This window comes from Saccopteryx bilineata, chromosome 4, assembly GCF_036850765.1.
Source record: "Saccopteryx bilineata isolate mSacBil1 chromosome 4, mSacBil1_pri_phased_curated, whole genome shotgun sequence".
Lineage (NCBI taxonomy): Eukaryota > Metazoa > Chordata > Mammalia > Chiroptera > Emballonuridae > Saccopteryx > Saccopteryx bilineata.
This window is the reverse complement of record NC_089493.1, coordinates 80,774,220-80,794,786: the sequence shown is the minus strand read 5'-3', so window position 1 is coordinate 80,794,786 and position 20,567 is coordinate 80,774,220. Positions and strand designations below refer to the sequence as shown.

At 48.1% G+C, this 20,567-nt stretch overlaps 2 protein-coding genes across 2 annotated transcripts in view; one reads left to right on the top strand and one right to left on the bottom strand.

The window, feature by feature from the left end:
- Positions 1-13,215, bottom strand: part of DNAJC17 (DnaJ heat shock protein family (Hsp40) member C17) — a 57,305-nt gene extending 44,090 nt beyond the window's left edge. The window contains exon 1 of the mRNA XM_066277073.1: positions 13,062-13,215. Coding sequence (XP_066133170.1) covers positions 13,062-13,139 — 78 coding nt within the window. The 5' untranslated portion in view covers positions 13,140-13,215. The remainder of the gene's footprint in view (positions 1-13,061) is intronic.
- An 83-nt stretch (positions 13,216-13,298) lies between these two features.
- Positions 13,299-20,527, top strand: ZFYVE19 (zinc finger FYVE-type containing 19). The gene is made up of 11 exons (XM_066277072.1): positions 13,299-13,549; positions 15,116-15,237; positions 15,403-15,453; positions 15,840-15,958; positions 16,058-16,203; positions 16,530-16,638; positions 18,657-18,866; positions 19,302-19,381; positions 19,695-19,793; positions 19,919-20,046; positions 20,130-20,527. Exons 1-11 carry the CDS (start codon positions 13,496-13,498, stop codon positions 20,206-20,208), a joined length of 1,197 nt encoding a protein of 398 aa, XP_066133169.1. The 5' UTR covers positions 13,299-13,495; the 3' UTR covers positions 20,209-20,527.
- Positions 20,528-20,567: the final 40 nt, after the last annotated feature.

The following is a 20,567-nucleotide window of genomic DNA, read 5'->3' as shown; positions in this document are numbered from 1 at the left end:
CACAATGATGGGCCACAGGATCAAGAGACAGGGCATCTTGAAACAGACAAGCTGGGGTGACCATACAGGGATCGCTGTCTTCACATTTGTATCCCTAGAACCATCTGGAATAAGCACACGGTAGTCAGTTAAAAGTTTGTGGAATCAAATAGTGTTTGTGGGAAATGATTCTAAACTCCTCTAAAATACTCACATAGAAAGAAAAAGGAAGCCAAAAGGAAGCAGGGAAAACACTATAGTGTGATTTCATAAAGTGAGTGTGCCACCTGACAGGTGGTGGCACAGTAGATACAGCATTGACCCAAACTGCTGAGCTCACCCATTCAAAACTCAAGGTCACTGACTTGACCACAGGCTCACCAGCTTGAGTACAGGTCACTGGCTTGAGTGTGGGATCACTGGTTTGAGTGCAGGTCAACACGATCCCAAGGTCACCAGCTTGAACCCAAGGTTGCTGGCTTGAGCCCAAGGTCTCTGGTTTAAGCAAGAGGTCTCTGGCTCAACTTGAGACCGAGGTCTCTGGTCCAATCCCTGGTCAAGGCACGTAGAAGGAGCAATCAATGCACAATTAAAGCAATGAGTTGATGCTTCTCTCTCTCCCTTCCTGTGAAGGGAGGAAAGGAGGGAGGGAGGGAGGGAGGGAGGGAGGGAGGGAGGGAGGGAGGAAGGAAGGAAGGAAGGAAGGAAGGAAGGAAGGAAGGAAGGAAGGAAGGAAGGAGGGAGGGAGGAAGGAAGAAAAAGAGAGAGAAAAAAGAAAGAAAGAGAGAGAGAAAGAGAAAAAGAAAAAGAAAAAATAAAGAAAAAGAAAGAGAAAGAGAAAGAAATGTGTGTGCCTGCTCTGGCTAATGTATGTACTGCGCACACCGCATACTAATTTCAAAACTCAGGCCTGACCAGGCGATGGCACAGTGGATAGAGCATCAGACTGGAACATAGAGGATCCAGGTTCAAAACCCCAGGGTAGACAACTTGAGCGTGGGCTCATCTGGCTTGAGTGTGGGCTCACCAGCTTGAGCACAGGGTTGCTGGCTTGAGCCCAAAGTCACTCACTGGCTTGAGCAAGGGGTCACTCACTCTGCTGTAGCACCCTGGCTAAGGCACATATAAGAAGGCAATCAATTAACAACTAAGATGCTACAACAAAGAATTGATGCTTTTCATTCTCTCTCTTTTCCTGTCTGTCCCTATCTGTCTCTCTCTGCCTCTGTCAGAAAAAAAAACCAAAAACCAAAAAACTCAGGGCAGTGGTTGCCAGCAGAGACATGGGCAATCTCCTACCTACTCAGTGGGAGTACCACATTTCTGAAATATAATTTTTAAAAACAGTTATTGATTATAGAGAGAGAGAAGGGAGAGAGTGAGAAAAGAAATATCAGTTTGTTGTTCCACTTATTTATGCATTCATTGATTGATTCTTTTTCTTTTAGAGAGAGGGGGAGAGAGAGAGAGGAAAGAGAAATATGAGAAGTATTAACTCATAATTGCTTCACTTTTTAGTTGTTCATTGGTTGATCCTCATATGTGCCTTGACTGGGGGGCTCAATCTGAGCCAGTGAACTCTTGCTCAAGCCAGAGACCTTGGGATTGTGTCAATGATCCTGAGGTCAAGCTGGCGAGCTCATGCTCAAGCTGGCAACCTCACACTCAAGCTGATGAGCCTCCATTCAAGCTGGTAAACTCGGATTTTTGAACCTGGGACCTCAGCATTCCAGGTCGATGCTCTACCCACTGCGCCACCACCAGTCAGGCTCATTGGTTGATTCTTTTTTCTTTTTTTTAACAGGGACAGAGAGAGAGTCAGAGAGAGGAATAGATAGGGACAGACAGACAGGAATGGAGAGAGATGAGAAGCATCAATCATCAGTTTTTCATTGTGACACCTTAGTTGTTCATTGATTGCTTTCTCATATGTGCCTTGACCACTGGCCTTCAGCAGACTGAGTAACCCCTTGCTCAAGCCAGTGACCATGGGTCCAAGCTGGTAAGCTTTTTGCTCAAGCCAGATGAGCCCGCACTCAAGCTAGTGAGCTCGGGGTCTCGAACCTGGATCCTTCCGCATCCCAGTCCGATGCTCTATCTACTGCACCACCGCCTGGTCAAGCTCATTGGTTGATTCTTGTAGATGCCCTGATCAGGGATTGAATCTGCAACCTTGGCATTTTGGGACAATGTTCTAACCAACTGAGCTACCGAGCCAGGGCTTGAAAGACAATTTTGAAAAAGCTTTTAGAGGGGGATGCTACTGGAATGGAGGAGGACAGTGACAGCAATCACAGTGTAGCCAGGGTTGTCAATAATGAGAATTTTCATTATTTGATTTTAGAAGAAAATTTAACTGTAAAATTCTTGATTATCTTTATTATATGCAGCTAAAGTATCTGTTTGTCGCCGATAGCTTATTGGTTGCTTGTGTAACTGTACTAGCCAATGGGGTGAAGTTGCCACGGCATTCAAATAGTCCCGCCTTCTGGCATGCCACCTCACAAACTGAGGTTAAAGATTGGAGCAATTATTATGCTGTTAAGAAATCTTAACACCAGAAGGGGTCTTTGCAATGGTACAAGACTAGAGGTTCTCCAATTGAAAAATAATGTCATAATAGCTAAGTCTTTGACTGGCTCCTCTAAAGGTGAAATACATGTCATTCCAAGAATTGATTTGGCTCCATCTCAAACAGGGTTGCCGTTTCAATTGAGATGTAGACAATTTCCTATAAAACTTGCCTTTGCTATGACCATCAATAAGTCTCAGGGCCAAACGCTTAAGCGTGTTGGCATTTTTTTACCTGAGCCTGCATTTGGACACGGTCAACTTTATGTTGCCTGTTCAAGAGCTCGTGAAAGAACAGACGTAAAATTAAAAATAACTGATGGTCCTCTGCAAGGCGAGCTTAAAAATGATGGAAAGACCTACACAAGAAATGTTGTGTACAAAGAGATCTTTGACATGTGAATTAACATTTTATTATTTAAATCACCTTTATTTATTGAGCTAGCGGTGGCTCTTAAGAAATGTACCGCCAGTGGTTTCCTTCATTGCACTCTACTTTAAGCAATTAAGCAAGTAGAAGGGGGAAACCCCGTGGGGCAGTAAGCAAAGGGGCGTCCTCGCCACCTGCCCTGGGTAATTCAGTTTGAATTAGCAGACACCTTTGCACAAATCATTTTAATTACAATTTATAATATCTAGAACAGCGGTCATTTCGTATGACCGCCGGGCTTTCTAGTATTTATATAACAAGAGACCAAGAAATATACCTAAAATTTGATGTTGAATGCCTAGCAATGTAGCCTTCAAAATAGCCTCTTCTTGTAGCCTTCTATTTTATGCCTCTTCTGTAAAGACATCAAAATCATATTCACTCCTCCATGAGTGTTCCCTGTCAAAGACTCTGCCTATTCACCAGAGTCCCAGGAGGTCCCAGAACCAACAGATCCTGGGGTCAGCTTCAGAGAACAGCAGAGCAGAATCCAGTCAACTTCACAAGCGGTGTATTCAAAGGGAGACCTTGGCAGGCACCAGACCCTGTTGAGGCGAATTCCACTTTGTGTGGTCAGCACCTGCACAGTGGCTCGTACACTGTGGTTGGGGTTGATCCTCACCTTCAGCCAACCTGAGGGTCAACTCCTCGCACAAATGAGCTAACAGCAATCAAGTCTCAATTAAAACAGGAGGACCCACATAACTCAGTAAGGGACATTCACAGCGCACCCATCTCAGGTGATCAAGGAGACTGCACCACCAGTTCCCATAAGACACCTTCTACCTATGGCCACCCTATTAAGACTGGAAGTAATAGCAGATCTACGTAATACATAGAAACAAACACAAAGAGGCAGCCAAAATGAGGAGAAAAAGAAACAGGCCCCAAATGAAAGAACAGAAGAAATCTCCAGAAAAAGAGCTAAATGAAACAAAGGCAAAACAATTTATCAGATACAGAGTTTTTAAAATGGTTATAAGGAGCCTGACCAGTGGTGGCACAGCAGACAGAGTGTCGATCTGGGATGCTGAAGTTCCAGGTTCAAAACACAGAGATTGGCCCTGGCCGGTTGGCTCAGCGGTAGAGGGTCAACCTGGCGTGCAGGGAACCCGGGTTCGATTCCCAGCCAGGGCACATAGAAGAAGCGCCCATTTGCTTCTCCACCCCCCCCCCTCCTTCCTCTCTGTCTCTCTCTTCCCCTCCCGCAGCCAAGGCTCCATTGGAGCAAAGATGGCCTGGGCGCTGGGGATGGCTCCTTGGCCTCTGCCCCAGGCACTAGAGTGGCTCTGGTCGCAGCAGAGCGATGCCCCGGAGGGGCAGAGCATCGCCCCCTGGTGGGCAGAGCGTTGCCCCTGGTGGGCGTGCCGGGTGGATCCCGGTGGGACGCATGCGGGAGTCTGACTGTCTCTCCCCGTTTCCAGCTTCAGAAAAATACACACACACAAAAAAAAAACCAAAAAAAAAAAAACCACAGAGATTGCCGACTTGAGTGCAGGCAGGCTCATCCAGCTTGAACGTGGGATCAACATGATTTCATGGTCACAGGCTTGAGCCCAAAGGTCGCTGAGGCCCAAGGTTACTGGCTTGAGCCCAAGATCTCTGGCTTGAGCAAGGGGTCACTGGCCCAGTTTGAGTCCCCCTGGCCAAGGCACGTATGAAAAGCAATCAGTGAACAACTAAAGTGAAGCAACTATGACTTGATGCTTCTCATCTCTCTCTAAAAAAAAAAAAAGGGTTATACGGATGCTCAAACCCTGGCTGGTTGGCTTGGTGGATAGACGGTCAGCCCGGTATGCAGAGATTCCGGGTTCAATGCCTGGTCAGGGCACACATAAGAGGCGACCATTTGCTTCTCTTCCTCTCCCTCTCCCCTTTCTCTCTCTCCTCCCCTCTCACAACCAGTGGCTCGACAGGTTCGAGCATCAGCCTCAGGTGCTGAGGATAGCTCAGCTGATTCAAGCATCAGCTCCAGATGGGAGTTGCCAGGTGGATCCTGGTCAGGGAGCATGCAGGAGTCTGTCTCACTATCTCCCGTCTTTTCACTTAAAGAAAAATAAAAGATGCTTAAGGAACTTAGTGAGAGCTACAAGGAACTTAGAACTGCAACAGCATGAAAAAGGACAAAGAAACCATAAAAAAGAACCAGTTTGAAATGAAAAAATACAGTATCTGAAATGAAATAAACATAGGAGGTTAGATAAAGCAAAGGATCAAATCAGCTATTTAGAAGAGAAAATAGCAAAAATACCCAATCAGAACAGTAAAAAGAAAAAAGAATTTAAAAAATGAGGACAGATTAAGGGATCTTTGTGACAACATGAAGCATAAAAAATCTGCATCATAGGAGTACCAGAAGGAAAAAGAAAGCAAGGGATCAAGAATCTAATTGAAAAATAATGACCAAAAACTTCCCTAACCTGAAGGAAATAGAGGTACATGTCCAGGAAGCACAGGAAGTCCCAAACAAGATGAATCAAAGAGGCCCACACCAAGATAAATCATAATTACAATGACAAAGGTTAAAGACAAAAAGAGACTCTTAAAAGCTGCAAGAGAAAGACAGTTACCAACAAGGTAGGCCCATTAGACTGTCAGCTGATTTCTCAACAGAAACATTTCAGGCCAGAGGGGATTGGCATTAAATATTCAGAGTGGTGAAAAGCAAGGACCTACAACCAAGACTATTTTACCCAGGAAGGCTATCATTTATTTTATTTATTTTTTTAAATTTATTTTTATTTTATTTTTTTACAGCGACAGAGAGAGAGTCAGAGAGAGGGATAGACAGACAGGAACGGAGAGAGATGAGAAGCATCAATCATCAGTTTTTCGTTGGGACTCCTTAGTCGTTCATTGATTGCTTTCTCACATGTGCCTTAACCGCGGGCCTTCAGCAGACCGAGTAACCCCTTGCTCAAGTCAGTGACCTTGGGTCCAAGCTGGTGAGCTTTTTTTTTTTTGGCACAAGCCAGATGAGCCCGCGCTCAGGCTGGTGACCTTGGGGTCTCAAACCTGGGTCCTTCTGCATCCCAGTCCGACGCTCTATTCACTGCGCCACCGCCTGGTCAGGCCAGGAAGGCTATCATTTAAAGTTGAAGGAGAAATAAAGAGCTTCCCAGACATGAAAAAGCTAAAACAGTATTACAAGAAATGTTAAAAAGCATTCTTTAAGAAGAAGAAAAGGCCTGACCTGTGGTGGCGCAGTGGATAAAGCGTCAACCTGGAAACGCTGAGGTTGCTGGTTTGAAACCCTGGGCTTGCCTGGTCAAGGCACATATGGGAGTTGATGATTCCTGCTCCACCCCCTTCTCTCTTTCTCTCTCTCTCTCTCTCTCTTTCCCCTCTCTCTCCTCTCTGAAAATTGAATAAAGTTTAAAAAAAAAAAATCAAATAATAATATCAATAAATGCAGAAAAAGCATTTGCTAAAATCCATCACCCATTTATGATTAAAAAGATAAAGAAAACTCTCAACAAAATGGGAATACAGTCATCCCTCGCCATATCACGGTTTTCACATTTTGTGGTCTCACTGTATCACAGATTTTTTTTTTTTTTTTTTAACAGAGGCAGAGATAGACAGGGACAGACAGACAGGAATGGAGAGAGATGAGAAGCATCAATCATCAGTTTCTCTTTGCGCGTTGCGACTTCTTAGTTGTTCATTGATTGCTTTCTCACATGTGCCTTGACCGTGGGCCTTCAGCAGACCAAGTAACCCCCTGCTGGAGCCAGCGACCTTGGGTCCAAGCTAGTGAGCTCTTTGCTCATGCCAGATGAGCCCGCACTCAAGCTGGCGACCTCGGGGTCTCGAACCTGGGTCCTTCCGCATCCCAGTCTGATGCTCTATCCACTGCGCCACCACCTGGTCAGGCTGTATCACAGATTTTAAAATCGTCTATATCTAAATTTGTATTGCGGATTTTTCGCTATATCACAGGATTTTGCAGTATATAGGTATTTTTATATATTTATTATTTTTGCAGTAAAATAAGCATTTTCTAGCCTAAAATTTTGAAAACAATATAAAAAATTAATTGACATATTAAAAGAATATTAAATCAAAATAAAATATGTAGCATTAAGCAGATGAGTAGACATACTCGCACTATGGAAAACGCAGCTACAGCTGCTTCCACTTGAGCTTGTTTGTCCACGTGAGATCAAACAGGGCACACTATTGGCTGATTGATGGATGGGAGGCGACCAACCAGAGCATAGGAAGTGTTTATAAGAGTGTGGGAAAGGTTAAAAAGAGTGTGGGGAGGGTTTATAAAGCCTTAAAATATATATAAATAATAAAATAAATATAAGGTTGCTACTTTGTGGATTTTCAACTATCGCAGGGGTTTTTTGTTTGTTTGTTTTTCATTTTTCCGAAGCTGGAAACGGGGAGGCAGTCAGACAGACTCCTGCATGCGCCCCACCGGGATCCACCCGGCATGCCCACCAGGGGGCGATGTTCTGCCCCTCTGGGGCGTCGCTCTGTTGCATCCAGAGCCATTCTAGCGCCTGAGGCAGAGGCCACAGAGCCATCCCCAGCGCCCAGGCCATCTTTGCTCCAATGGAGCCTTGGCTGCGGGAGGGGAAGAGAGAGACAGAGAGGAAGGAGGGGAGAGGGGTGGAGAAGCAAATGGGCGCTTCTCCTATGTGCCCTGGCCGGGAATCGAACCCGGGTCCCCCGCACGCCAGGCCGACGCTCTACCACTGAGCCAACCAGCCAGGGCGAAATCAGTTGCATTTTTATATACCAAAAATGAACTATTAGAAAGGAAAACTAAAAAAAACCTCATTTATAATTTACATAAAGTAAAATACTTAGCAATAAATTTAATCAAGGAGGTAAAAGACCTATACATGGAAAATTATAAGACACTGAAGAGCCTGACCAGGTAGTGGCGCAGTGGATAGAGCGTGGGCCTGGGAGGCAGAGGACCCAGGTTCGAAACCTCGAGGTTGCTGGCTTGAGTGTGGGTTCATCCTGCTTGAGTGCAGGGTTGCCAGCTTGAGTGTGGGATCATAGACAAGACCCCATGGTTGCTGGCTTGAAGCCCAAGGTCGCTGGCTTCAGCAAAGGGTCACTTGCTCTGCTGTAGCCCCCTAGTCAGGTCACATATGAGAAAGCAATCAATGAACAACTAAGATGCTACAATGAAGAACTGATGTTTCTCATCTCTTCCTTCCTGTCTGTCTGTCCCTATCTGTCCCTCTCTCTGACTCTCTCTGTCTTTGTCAAAAAAAAGAAAAAGTCCCTGGCCGGTTAGCAGCTCAGTGGTAGAGCATCGGCCTGGCGTGCAGGAGTCTCGGGTTCGATTCCCGACCAGGGCACACAGAAGAGGCGCCCATCTGCTTCTCCACCCCTTCCCCTCTCCTTCCTCTCTGTCTCTCTCTTCTCCTCCTGCAGCCGAGGCTCTACTGGAGCAAGGTTGACCCGGGCGCTGAGGATGGCTCCGTGGCCTCTGCCTCAGGCACTAGAATGGCTCTGGTTGCAGCAGAGCAACCCCTCAGATGGGCAGAGCATCACCCCCTAGTGGGCATGTCGGGTGGATCCCAGTCGGGCACATGCGGGAGTCTGTCTGACTGCCTTCCCGTTTCCAGCTTCAGAAAAATACACACACACACACACACACACACACAAAAATGCTGACTCTACATTCCTATGAATGGTGGTGTTTAGTCCACTCCTGGGCCTCCTGGGTTTGTTATAATAAGAGAGAAAAACTTTTGCAAAAAGGGCTAGCTCTCCATGCAGAAAGATGGAGCTGGACTTGTCTGTACCTCTAGGGAAGTAGGTAAACTTTGTCTGTAAAGGGCCAGACAGTAAAAATATATAGTCTTTTTTTTTTATTATTTAAAAAAAAACTTACTGCCTGACCAGGCGGTGGCACACTGGATAGAGCGTCAGACTGGGATGTGGAGGATCCGGGTTCGAGACCCTGAGGTCGCCAGCTTGAGTGCGGGCTCATCTGGTTTGAGGAAAAGCCCACAAGCTTGAAACCAAGGTCACTGGCTCCAGCAAGGGGTTACTCGGTTTGCTGAAGGCCCACGGTCAAGGCACATATGAGAAAGCAATCAATGAACAACTAAGGTGTTGCAACAAAAAATTAATGATTGATGCTTCTCATCTCTCTCCATTCCTGTCTGTCTGTCCCTGTCTATCCCTCTCTTTGACTCACTCTCTGTCTCTGTAAAAAAATAAAAAAATAAAAAAATAAATAAATAAATAAATGACTCCAGATCTGGACAGTTAGCTCAGTCGGTTACAAGGTCATCCTGAAATGAGAAGGTCGTGGGTTCAATCCCCAGACAGGGCAAACACGGAAAGCAACCAATGAATGTACAACTGAGTGGAATAACAAATGAATGCTTCCCTTCCCTTCCCCTTTCCGTTTCCCTTCTCCATCCCCTTTCTCTACCTTCCTCTCTCTGTAAGTAAAAAATTAAGCCCTGCCAGGATAGCTCAGTTGGTTGGAGCTTCGTTCTGAAGTGCAGAGGTTACCAGTTCAATCCCCGAGTCAGGGCACATACAAGAACAGCTTGATGTTCCTGCCTCTCCCTTAAAAACAAACAATCAGCCTGACCAGGCGGTGGCGCAGTGGATAGAGTGTCAGATTGGGATGCACAGGACCCAGGTTTGAGACCCCAAGGTCGCCAGCTTGAGCACGGGCTCCTCTGGTTTGAGCAAAAGCTCACCAGCTGGGACCCAGGGTTGCTGGCTTGAGCAAGGGGTTACTTGGTCTGCCAAAGGCCCATGGTCAAGGCACATATGAGAAAGCAATCAATGAACAACTAAGGTGTCGCAACGAAAAACTGATGATTGATGCTTTTCATCTCTCTCCATTCCTGTCTGTCTGTCCCTGTCTATCCCTCTCTCTGACTTTCTGTCTCTGTAAAAACAACAACAAACAAACAAACAAACAAAAACAACAACTCCAGGTTCCTAGCTTGAGTGAATGAGTGGTGCCATTTACTTAGACTGAGAAAGAAGTACTGGGTAGAAATAGGTTTAGAAAGAGAAGTTCAAGGGTATGATTTTGGCTGTAGTAAGATTAGACCTCTGTGAAACATCCAAATGGAGAGATTGAATAGGAAGATGGATATATAAATTTAGCATTCAGAGAAATATCAATAGTATGAATGAAAATTAAATTTGGTGTTGGTGCTCATCACTACCTCTGAACTGTATGGTGCTGGACAGGGCCAGAGTGACACTGTCCAGTGGAAGGAGCCTGGGGATCTAGGGGGTCTGGTTCTAGTCCCAACTCTGTCACTAGCCAGCTCTCTCAGATATACAAGTGGTTGGCCTAGATCGAGGCTTCTTTAACCTTTTTTAGCTAAGAATTACCTCTTCTCTTCAAAAAATGAATAAAGGGAAAAAAATTACACATGGTTGCAGGGGTTTATTATTTCCTGGCACCTTTCTGTGGACCCCAAACTAGAAACTCCTACACTAACTGATGACACAACCAAAATTTAGGAGGCCTTCCTTATACATACTTTAAACATCTGTTGGTCCCCCAGGTACCCCTAGAGAATATGACAGGCCTTGAACCAAGGAGAGAGGACAACAGGGCCTAGATCTCCCTTGTTCTCTCTCAAAAAGTATCTGTTACCATGAAGCAAGCCAGTACATCCAAAGACCCCAATCTATTATACTTTTCAAGATTTATCTTCTTTTACCCTTCCTTTCTTTTTAGTCTATGCTCCAAAGTGGACTATACACATTCTCCCCTTTCTCAGAGTATCCTTCCTCCACATCTCTACACATCCAACTTCTGTCTGTTCATCAAGGTTTCAAATGCCTTTTCTATTTCCCCTACCTTTTCACAAACTAGAAGCAACCTTAGCCTACTCTACGCATCCACAGCACTTTGTGTCCCTCTTAAGGAACGTACCTTGTTTTTCCTTGTAGTACAGTTGTGACCCCCCCTACTAAAAATCAGGGGCAGAACCTTTTACCCTTTAAAAGAACGTTCTCACAAATCCCTTATCTCATCTGAGTGAAAACTGGATCCCAACCACACTGGTCTGCTTAAACCTTGGTTTTGGCTAGACAACAGCTCCCCAACCCCCCACTTTTGTCCATTCTATACACTGATGGCTAATATTTTAAAATCTAATTATGTCACTTCTCTGAGTAATAGGTACACCAACAATTAGGAAGGCTCCTGTCTTCCTCAAAAGTTCTCAATTTCACACCCTATCTGGATAGCTCAGCTGGTTAGAGCATTGTCCCAAAATACCAAGTTTGAGGGTTTGATCCCCAGTCAGGGCACATACAAGAATCAACAAAAGCGTCTGACCACGCAGTGGTGCAGTGGAGAGCGTTGGACTAGGACACGAAGGACCCAAGTTCGAAATCCTGAGGTTGCCAACTTGAATGCAGGCTCATCCAGCTTGAGTGTGGGGTCGCTGGCTTGAGTGTGGGGTCAGCATGACCACCCCATGGTCGCTGGCTTGAGCAAGAAGTAACTCGGTCTGCTGTAGCCCCCCCCCCCCCCCGGCTCAAGGCACATATGAGAAAGCAATCAATGAACAACTAAGGAAACTAAGGAGCTGCAACAAAGAATTGATGCTTCTCATCTCTTTCCCTTCCTCTCCATCTGTCCCTAACTGTCCCCCACCCGTCAAAAAAAAAAAAAAGAATCAACAAGTTAAGAAAAAGCCTGACCTGTGGTAGCACAGCGGATAAAGCTTTGACCTGGAACGCTGAGGCTGCGGGTTTGCGGGTTTGTAACCCTGGTTTTGCCTGGTCAAGGCACATATGGGAGTTGATGCTTCCTGCTTCTCCCCTCCTGCTCCTCCCACCTTCTCTCTCTCTCTCTCTCTCTCTCTCTCTCTTTCTCTCTCTCCTCTGACTCTAAAATGGATAAGAGTAAAAAAATTTTTCTAAAATTAATTAATTAATCAAGAAAAAAAATGTTCTCAATTTCGGGGTTCCACAACGCTGGCTGGATCTGGTGTGAAATGTCCAAAGTAGTTTCTCATTATTAATGAAGTACAAGTTAAACAATTTATGAATGTAGAGCACTAAGAATAATAGTGTCCCGCACACAGTGTTACACAGATGTTAGGCATGACTAATACTGAACTTTTGAGACTTATCAAGCAGGGGTAGCAGATGTTTTGGGTGCCCTGTACACATCCCCACGGCCTCTTCTGATTTCAGCTGCAGCTGCAGGGGACAGTTCTGTGCAGCTTGACAGCATCTCTCCTCAAGGGCCCTATGGGTCTCCTTGCTTTTCTGCCCCAGAGTTTCATTTTATAAGCTCACTCAGTTAATGAGCAAGGCAGCCTGGAAGTACAGGGGCATTTGTAGGCAATAATTTTCATCTGATGAATTATCTGATATTTCATCTGATGAATAATCCCTCCCTACATTGCTACAACAACCAACTGTGATCCAGGGTTAGATAACAGAAATCTTAATTAGAGCTTGATCAGTGTCCCACTCACAAGCACCTTCATCAACACCGTCCTGTGGAACTTCAGGCCATCTGTCTTACCCTTCTGATTTGCCTGTTTTTTGACCCACTAGCACATGTTGATTGGATACTTGAGCCATCTGCTGTTTGGAAACAGAGTCAACGGGCTGGGGTGGAAAAGAAAACGTAGTCCGCAGAGTCATAGGTCCCAGAGTCAAGGAGGGGGTGCAAAGGGAGTGGAGGAGCCTGGAGGCCTGGCCTTTCTTTCGCCCTAGGCTCTAAGTGTAATTAAATCAGCCTTCAGGAGAGACTGCAGAACCTCCAGCCACAGTCAAGATAGAAATGGAACTCGAGGCTTATCCTACACAGGGAGCAGCCTAGGGTTCCCTCCCAGGCTCACCCCGCCGCCTCTCATTGACAAGAGCCAAAGGGAGAGCAGAGTACCCTGCACGAGGAGCCTCCCTTCTGTGATCCCCTCTTCCTCGTTAGGCTCTCAGACCATCCTGGAATGGTCTAGCAGCCCATCTTCCGAAGCCGTCAGGCCGCCCCTCGCTACCCGCCCAGGGCCGGGCGGAACATAGCCGCGGGCTAGGCTCCAAGACAGGAAGGGCCACCAGACCTCTCGGGACCGGCCCTCCTCACCACCGTTCTCACCTCTTTGTCTGCCGCCTTCTCCTCAATGCCTAGCAGCGCGTACAGGTCCATCTGTAAGAGTTCCTTGGTCACCGCCATAGTTCTAACCCTGACTGGATTCGTACTACAACTCCCAGTCGTCTATGCGTGCGCGGAGATTCTCGGGACTGTCGGCCCAGAGCCGGCTGAATGACGCTTAGTCCCCTGGGAAATGTCGTGTGCTGAGGAAAGCCGGCCGTCGTGAATGAACTACGACTCCCAGCAGCCCCCGCGCCCACCTCTGTAGCTCTCCGACTAGGGTGGCGGGTCGCGATTTCCCGGCGGTAGGCTGTAGCTGGCCCGCGCGAATGGGCGTGGAGGACAGGGGCGGAGCTGGGTGAAGGTCCGAGGGGTCCTGGACCTCGTGCTCGTGATCTCAGCTCTGCGGACTATGCCGCGCCTCGACGGGAAACAGGATGGAGAGTAGGTGCTACGGCTGCGCTGTCAAGTTCACCCTCTTCAGGAAGGAGGCGAGTCTTCTCTCCCTGTGGGGTGGAGTGGAGGGCCAGGGAGGACGCAGAGTGGAGGAGAAAACAGGGGACTTGCAGCCCGTGGACTGGCTTTACGGTCCCTTTCCAACAGTATGATTTTAATTAAGTAACTGAGCCTTAGTTTGCATATTTGTAAAATGGATCTACTAGCACTCCCTCGCTTGCGGGATTGGTTTTGTGGGTCCAGTGAAGTGCTAGCGGTAAACGTTCTCTAGAAATTGTAAAGCGCGCCCGGGTCGTTTTTGGAAAGCTAGACTTTTCTTTCTGCCAAATGTAGAATCCGGCAGTTTCCTCCCCAACTCGGCTTCTCCGCAATCCTGTGACCACTCTCCATCACACCATGCCCCGTTACTCTCTCCTTGCTCTGCAACCTTCATCACGCAGCCTGCCTTCCCAAATTTCTTGAGTTAGATTACCGCCCTTTCTCCTGCCCGCAGGGCACCATGGCAAAATCTCTCCTCTTCAGTGCGGACCCGCCAAGCTCCCCTGGTAAATGGATGCTTCTTCTGCCTCAGCTGTGACCAGGAGATAGGGTGGATGAAAAGCACAGGGAGGCAGATCCGTATAGCAGTTAGAAACCTGGATTTGGGAGTCAGGGCTCAAATTTGAGCTCTGTTGTTTTATTCAAGAGATGACCTTTGTTTGGGCAAGTCATGTAACCTCTCTGACCCTGCCTAAAATAGGAACAATAATGGGGGGCATCAAGATTAAGCAAAATAATGTGTAGAAATTGTGAGGATTAAGTCAGTTGAATGTTAAATACTGAGCTTAGTGCCTGACACACAGTAAGCACTTAATGAATGGAGGCTATTGTTATCCCATCCTAGCTAGAGAGCAGAGAAGGCATGAGCTCTGCACTCTCTCTGATTCTCCTTTGTTGAAGAGTCAGTGTCCATCTGACCAACGGTGGTGCAGTGGATAGAGCATTAACCTGGGATGCCGAGGTCCCAAGTTCGAAACCCCGAGGTTGCTGGCTTGAGTGTGGACTCATCCGGCTTGAGCACAAGCTCACTAGCTTGAACGCGGGGTCACGGCTTGAGCTGGAATCATTAACTTGATCTCATGGTTGCTGGCTTGGGTCCAAGGTTGCTGTTTGATCTGGAGCCCCCCTCCCAGTCAAGGCATGAATGAGAAGCAATCAATGAACTAAAAGTGCTGCAATTAGGAGTGGATTCTTCTCATCTCTCTCCCTGCCTGTCTCCCTCTCTCTCTTTCTCTCTCTCTCTCTCAAAAAAAGAGTCATTGACCAAGGGGCTTTGCCTGTTTTTCTTCTACACCCCAGTGTGTCAGGTAATTGAAGACAGGGTAGAAAGAAATCATGGAAATTTTGCATGAAACTTTACTTGATTTGAGTAAAAGACCGGAGACTGAGAAATCACTTTACCCTCCACCCCGTGTCCCCCAGGCCTTAGGGGCCCCACTCCTCATCCTCTTCTCATCTGCTGGTCACAACTTTAGTGTCTTGTGTGTGTGCTCGAAGAATCCCAGGGAGGAGCCTGCAAGAGTGGTTGAGAGCTGGATAACCCTGCTTCGTATTTCTTGTAGAATGGCTGTAAGAATTGTGGTCGGGTCTTCTGTTCTGGCTGCCTTAGCTTCAGTGCAGCAGTGTCCCGGGCTGGGAACACCCAACAGAAAGTCTGCAAGCAGTGCCACGAGGCCCTGACCAGGTGAGAACACGACATGTGTGAGGGCTCAGCCAGACGTGGCAGCATGCAGCTGACCAGCCCTTGTAGCTTGTGCTCTGTGGCCAGAGGTCAGCCCAGGAAGTGTCTGGGGTGCGGGCACTGACTGGCAGATGGCAGGACTTCTAAAACCGTATTTCTTCTCTATAGAGGATCTTCTGCCAATGCTTCCAAGTGGTCACCACCTCAAAACTATAAGAAGTAAGTGCTTAAGGGACAGAGACAAATGTGGATGGAGAAAGGACAAGGGAGCCCTAGGGTAGGACTCTCTTCCCAGCTTCTAGATCAAACGAACAGTCTTGGGAGAATATCCACCTCTCAGGCTCCTGACTGCCCTCTTGGGATCAGAAATCAGCTAATTAGCCCCCTTTCCAGAAAAAGTTAGTAATAGACATTGCCCTTTGAGTTGGACCCTCCAGCTGGGCAGCTGGGTTGAGTTGCAGGACAATATGCATGAGGGTCACAGAATATTATCCATTTGAGGCCTCCCCAGATGCCTAGAAATGATTTGAATGGGAAGAAGTGAGTGGGTGCCTTCACCCCTCCCTTCTGCCTTCTTCAAGAACCCTTATCTCATGTCCTGCCAGGTGTGTGGCAGCCTTGGAAGCCAAGCGGAAGCTCGGCACTCCCCAGAGCCAGGGACTGACCCAACAAGACCAGCTCATCGCTGAGCGCCTAGCACGGCTCCGCCAAGAGAACAAGCCCAGTGAGTAGGGGTGGGCAGGGTGGCTTAAGGACACCATCTGGGGCTTCTAGGACTGGGATTACTCTGGATCTTACTAGGTTTTCCCCATGCCAATTTCAGAGTCAGTGCCCTCACAGGCGGAAATAGAAGCCAGGCTAGCCGCGCTAAGGGATGAACCCCACGGTTCCATCCCTTCCACCCAGGAGATGGAGGCACGGCTTGCTGCACTGCAGGGCAGAGTTCTACCTTCTCAAGCCCCCCAGCCGGTGAGTGCTATGACTTGAGAGAGAAGGGGGTCCTAGTACATGTATGCTTATGTACTCTGTAGGAGTTGGCAAGCCTGACCCTACCTCCTGATCCTTAGGTCTGCTGCCAGGCCAAGGACGCAGGGACAAACAAGATTGGATAGGGCAGGAAAGAGTGACCTCTTGGTCCTGTTGGGGACTGTCACATACTCGATAATGTGGGACATGGATTAGTCCCCCTTTCCCTGAGTTTTGGGAATGCCTCAGTATCTCCCCCTGACATAGACTGCTCTGGACTTTATGGTGTGGCTCCCACTAACCCTACTAAGGTTCCTTCCTCTGAGCAGGTGCATCAGCAATCAGACACCAGGACACAGGCCCAGCAGGCGCAGGATCTGCTGGCACAGCTGACGGCAGAGATGGCTATTGATGAGAGCAGGGAACGAGGAGGCCCAGGTAACTTCTCCAGCTGGGCCCCCAGGGACCTGGCTTCCTTTTTCCCCAAGTGAGGGAGGCTCTGTGCCCACCCTCTGGGAGGTGAATATAAATCAGAGAGCAATCAACATTATAAGAGCTACCATTTATTGGGTGTTTACTTCAACAAGAGCCAGTATAAGCCTAGTGGATAGTATGTAGGCTTTAGAATCAGTGATTCTCTGTCCTACCACTTCCTAGCTGTGTGACCCAGGAAAGTCTCACATTCCTCATCTGTAAAATGGAGGTGTATGTGGTAAAACCCACCTCGTGGGGAAGTTGTGAGGAGTAAATGAGGTAACCCAATAAGCTCTTAGGACCCTGCCTAGCTCATAATAAGTGCTTAGTAAATGTTGTTTGCAATGGTGACAATTAGGAGGAGGAAGAGGCTATTTAATTAATTAAAATTAAATAAAATTTAAAATGTGGTTCCTTCAGTGATACCAGCCACATTTCAAGTGCTCAGTAGCCACATGTGGCTCATGGCTACCATCTTGGACAGTATGAATGTAAACCATGATTTGGAATGTTTCCATCATCATAAAACATTCTATTTTTTTTTTTAGTTTTTAATTTTTTTTTAATTTTTATTTTTTAAAGACTTTATTTATTCATTATAGAGAGGGGAGAGAGAAAGAGGGAAGGGGGGAGGAGCAGGAAGCATCAACTCCCATATGTGCCTTGACCAGGCAAGCCCAGGGTTTTGAACCGGCAACCTCAGTGTTTCCAGGTTGACGCTTTATCCACTGCGCCAGCACAAGTCAGGCCATAAAACATTCTATTGGACTGTGCTAGTCAAAGGCTTTAGAGCAAAGGATGATTTCCCCTCCAGGGCCCATTTGACAATGTCTAGAGACATTTTTGTTGTCACAGATCAGAAAGTACCACTGGTATTTAGTGAGCAGAAACTAGGGATGCTGCTAAAACATCAAACAATGCACAGGACAGTCCCACAACAAAGAATTATCCTGCCCAAAATGTCAATAGAACCAACATTGAGAAACCCTGCTTTAGAGACACAATCTCATTGAACATCCTCAGTAATCCTATGAAGTACACACTATTATGATCCATATTTCATAAAAGCGGAAACTGAGGCCTGTTGAGCTTAAGGAACTTGATCAAGGTCACACAGCTATTAAGTAACAAAGCTAGTACTTGAACCCAAAGCTGTCTGCTTTTAAACCTCTTGCTCTGCAGCTGAACTAAAGGGAACGTGTCAAAGCCACATCCACTCTGGCAAAATTCTTCCAGCCTAGTAACACATTCTTTCTGTGCCGCTGCCTGAAGTGCTCATTTCAGCCTATAAGGCAGAGACTCTGGCTAATCCTTGGCTTCCCTGTATCCTGATCCTTTTGGGCAGCGAGTCCCATACCATGAGATGCCCACCCTAAGGACCTCATGTGGCAGAGCGTCGGCCCAGCCTGTAGATGTCCTGGGTTCGATTCCCATTCAGGGCACACAGGAGAAGCACCCATCTGCTTTTCCACCCCTCCCCCTCTCACTTCTGTCTCTCTCCCTCTCTTTCATCTCCTCCCCTCCTGCAGCTGCAGCCCTGGCTTGATTAGAGCAAGTTGGCCTCAGGTGCTGAGGATGGCTTCACGGCCTCTGCCTCAAGTGCTAAAAAAATGGCTCAGTTGCAACAGAGCATGGGCCCCAGATGGGCAGAGCATCACCCCCTAGCAGGCTTTCCAGGTGGATCCTGGTCCAGGCGCATGTGGGAGTCTCTCTGCCTCCCCTCCTCTCACTAAAATAAATTTTTTTTTTTTAAATCAGGTGGGTGAGGATGGATGTGGTTGAAAAAACATCTAAGATTACCAGTTTTTTACTCTGGGAAAAATGGAGGAAATACTCACTTGTAATATAAACCATAGGAGCTAGTGCTGAACAAAAAACTGATGATCTGTGGTTTTTTATAAAAAGTTGAAAAATGGGCTCAACAGCTTCTGATTAGAGATCTTGGGATGTTTCTGCCTCCCTGACTGAACTACTCCTTCTAGCTGCCTCTATCCAGAATGACCTCAACCAGGGTGGACCAGGGGCCCAGAGCGCCAACTCCAAGCGCCAGGCCAGCTTGTCCCTGGAGGGGGAGAAGAGCAGGCTGCTGGCTGAAGCAGCAGTCGCGCTGCGGGAGGAGAACACGAGGCAGGAGCGGATTCTGGCCCTTGCCAAGCGCCTGGCCGTGCTTCGAGGACAGGACCCTGACAGAGGTAGCGGCTGGGGAGAAGCTACTCACTCATGTCCATTGGGCAGCCACCACCCCCACCTCCAGGCCAAGCTCTGCAAAAGAGCTGCCAGGCTCGGTCAGCTGCTGGGGGTCCCTGTGCCCAGGGGTCGATAGAGCTGTGTCCAGAGCCACGGGGTAAGTACTGGAGCAAAGCAGTGGATGAAGAATAAATGGCAGCTCTCAGATGGCAGGTGACCCTCAGTCACTTCAGGTGCAGAGCCTCTGTTCCTACCCCCAGCCCTGTAGCGTGGAGCAGGGAGGGGCAGGGTCTGATCAGAATGGCTGCAGAGACTGCTCAGCTCTGAAACAAGTGCCACCGGAAACCAAACCAGCTCCTGGGGTCAAGAGTACAGCCACTCGGGTAAATTCTCTCAACCTCACTCCTCCTCCTCTATTCCTCTCTCTCTCCCTCTTCAAGTGACCCTCCAAGACTATCTCCTCCCGGACAGTGATGATGATGAAGATGAGGAGACAGCTATCCAGAGAGTCCTACAACAGGTGGGCCTGCCTTACCCACCTGACCACCCCTTGTTCTGTCTCTGCTTTGCTGCCCCTCCACCCACCTGGTCCATTCACCCTGCCTCCACTCTGGGATTGGATGGCCAGTCACACTGCAGCTGCTGTTGTAGCTGGGGCCACACTGTCCCTGTGACACAGACTTGCCCCCAGGCCCCTTGAGATGGAGTGTCAGCAGCCACAGGCAACAGATAAAGGAAGATGGGTTGAGAAGCTAAGGCCACACAACCTCTGGGGGTGTGGAGGAGGAGCTGGGCCACGAGCAGGGAGCTGTATGTCTTTGCTCTACCCACAGCTCACCGAAGAAGCTGCCCTGGATCAGGCAAGTGGCTTTAACATCCCTGTGGAGCCAGCTCTCCAAACCTGGGTCAAACCCTGCAGGGCAGAGCCTGAGGTGAGACAGACCCCTGGGTGGCCTCCACAGCATCCCTCGTGACTGGCTGACTGCTCTGGCAGCAGCCCTCCCACCCATACTCCACCAGGTACCTTACTTCCCCCATTCCTCTCTGCTGCCTGCAGGCCCAGGCTGTGGCCCCCAGGCCTGAGGCTGAGGAAGAAGAGCTCCCCTGGTGCTGCATCTGCAATGAGGACGCCGCCCTGCGCTGCGCTGGCTGCGATGGAGACCTCTACTGTGCCCGCTGCTTCCGGTGGGTGCGGTAGAATGTTCTGTAGGACTGGGTGTGTTCAAGGCCTACCTGTGATTCCTGACCTATATCTCTTTGTTCCATAGGGAAGGCCACGATGCCTTTGAACTTAAAGAGCACCAGACATCTGCTTACCACCCCCTACACGCAGTCCAAAAGCACTGAGGAGACCCTGGTTCTCCTAGGAAAATCACACAGGTTGGGGCACCCACCTCTGGGCCCAGGCTCAGGGCATCTGATGGGAGAGCATATCAGGCTAGCCTGTGCATAGGTACACCCTTTCCTGAGCCTCCGTGTCCCTGGAAGAAGGAAAGATTCTCCGCTGGAGATGGTGCACGGAGGAGCCAGATTGAAAGCAGAAGTCGGGAGCCCTCCACCAGCCACACCTGGACTGGAAGGACCAGATTGATTCTAAGGATGAACTTGAAACCTGCCCAAGGACCCTAGCACTTAATGTTTCAAATAAAATATGTTGATTCCTTGGGCCCAGCATCTTTTATCTCTGGAACCCTGTGGGCCCTGAG

Excerpts from the sequence above, each read along its gene's own strand:
- ZFYVE19 (XM_066277072.1), top strand. The coding sequence starts at position 13,496 with ATGGAGAGTAGGTGCTACGGCTGCGCTGTCAAGTTCACCCTCTTCAGG. Across the intron at positions 13,550-15,115 it reads TCACCCTCTTCAGGAAGGAG|AATGGCTGTAAGAATTGTGG; the intron begins GCGAGTCTTCTC and ends TATTTCTTGTAG. Across the intron at positions 16,204-16,529 it reads CTTCTCAAGCCCCCCAGCCG|GTGCATCAGCAATCAGACAC; the intron begins GTGAGTGCTATG and ends TCCTCTGAGCAG.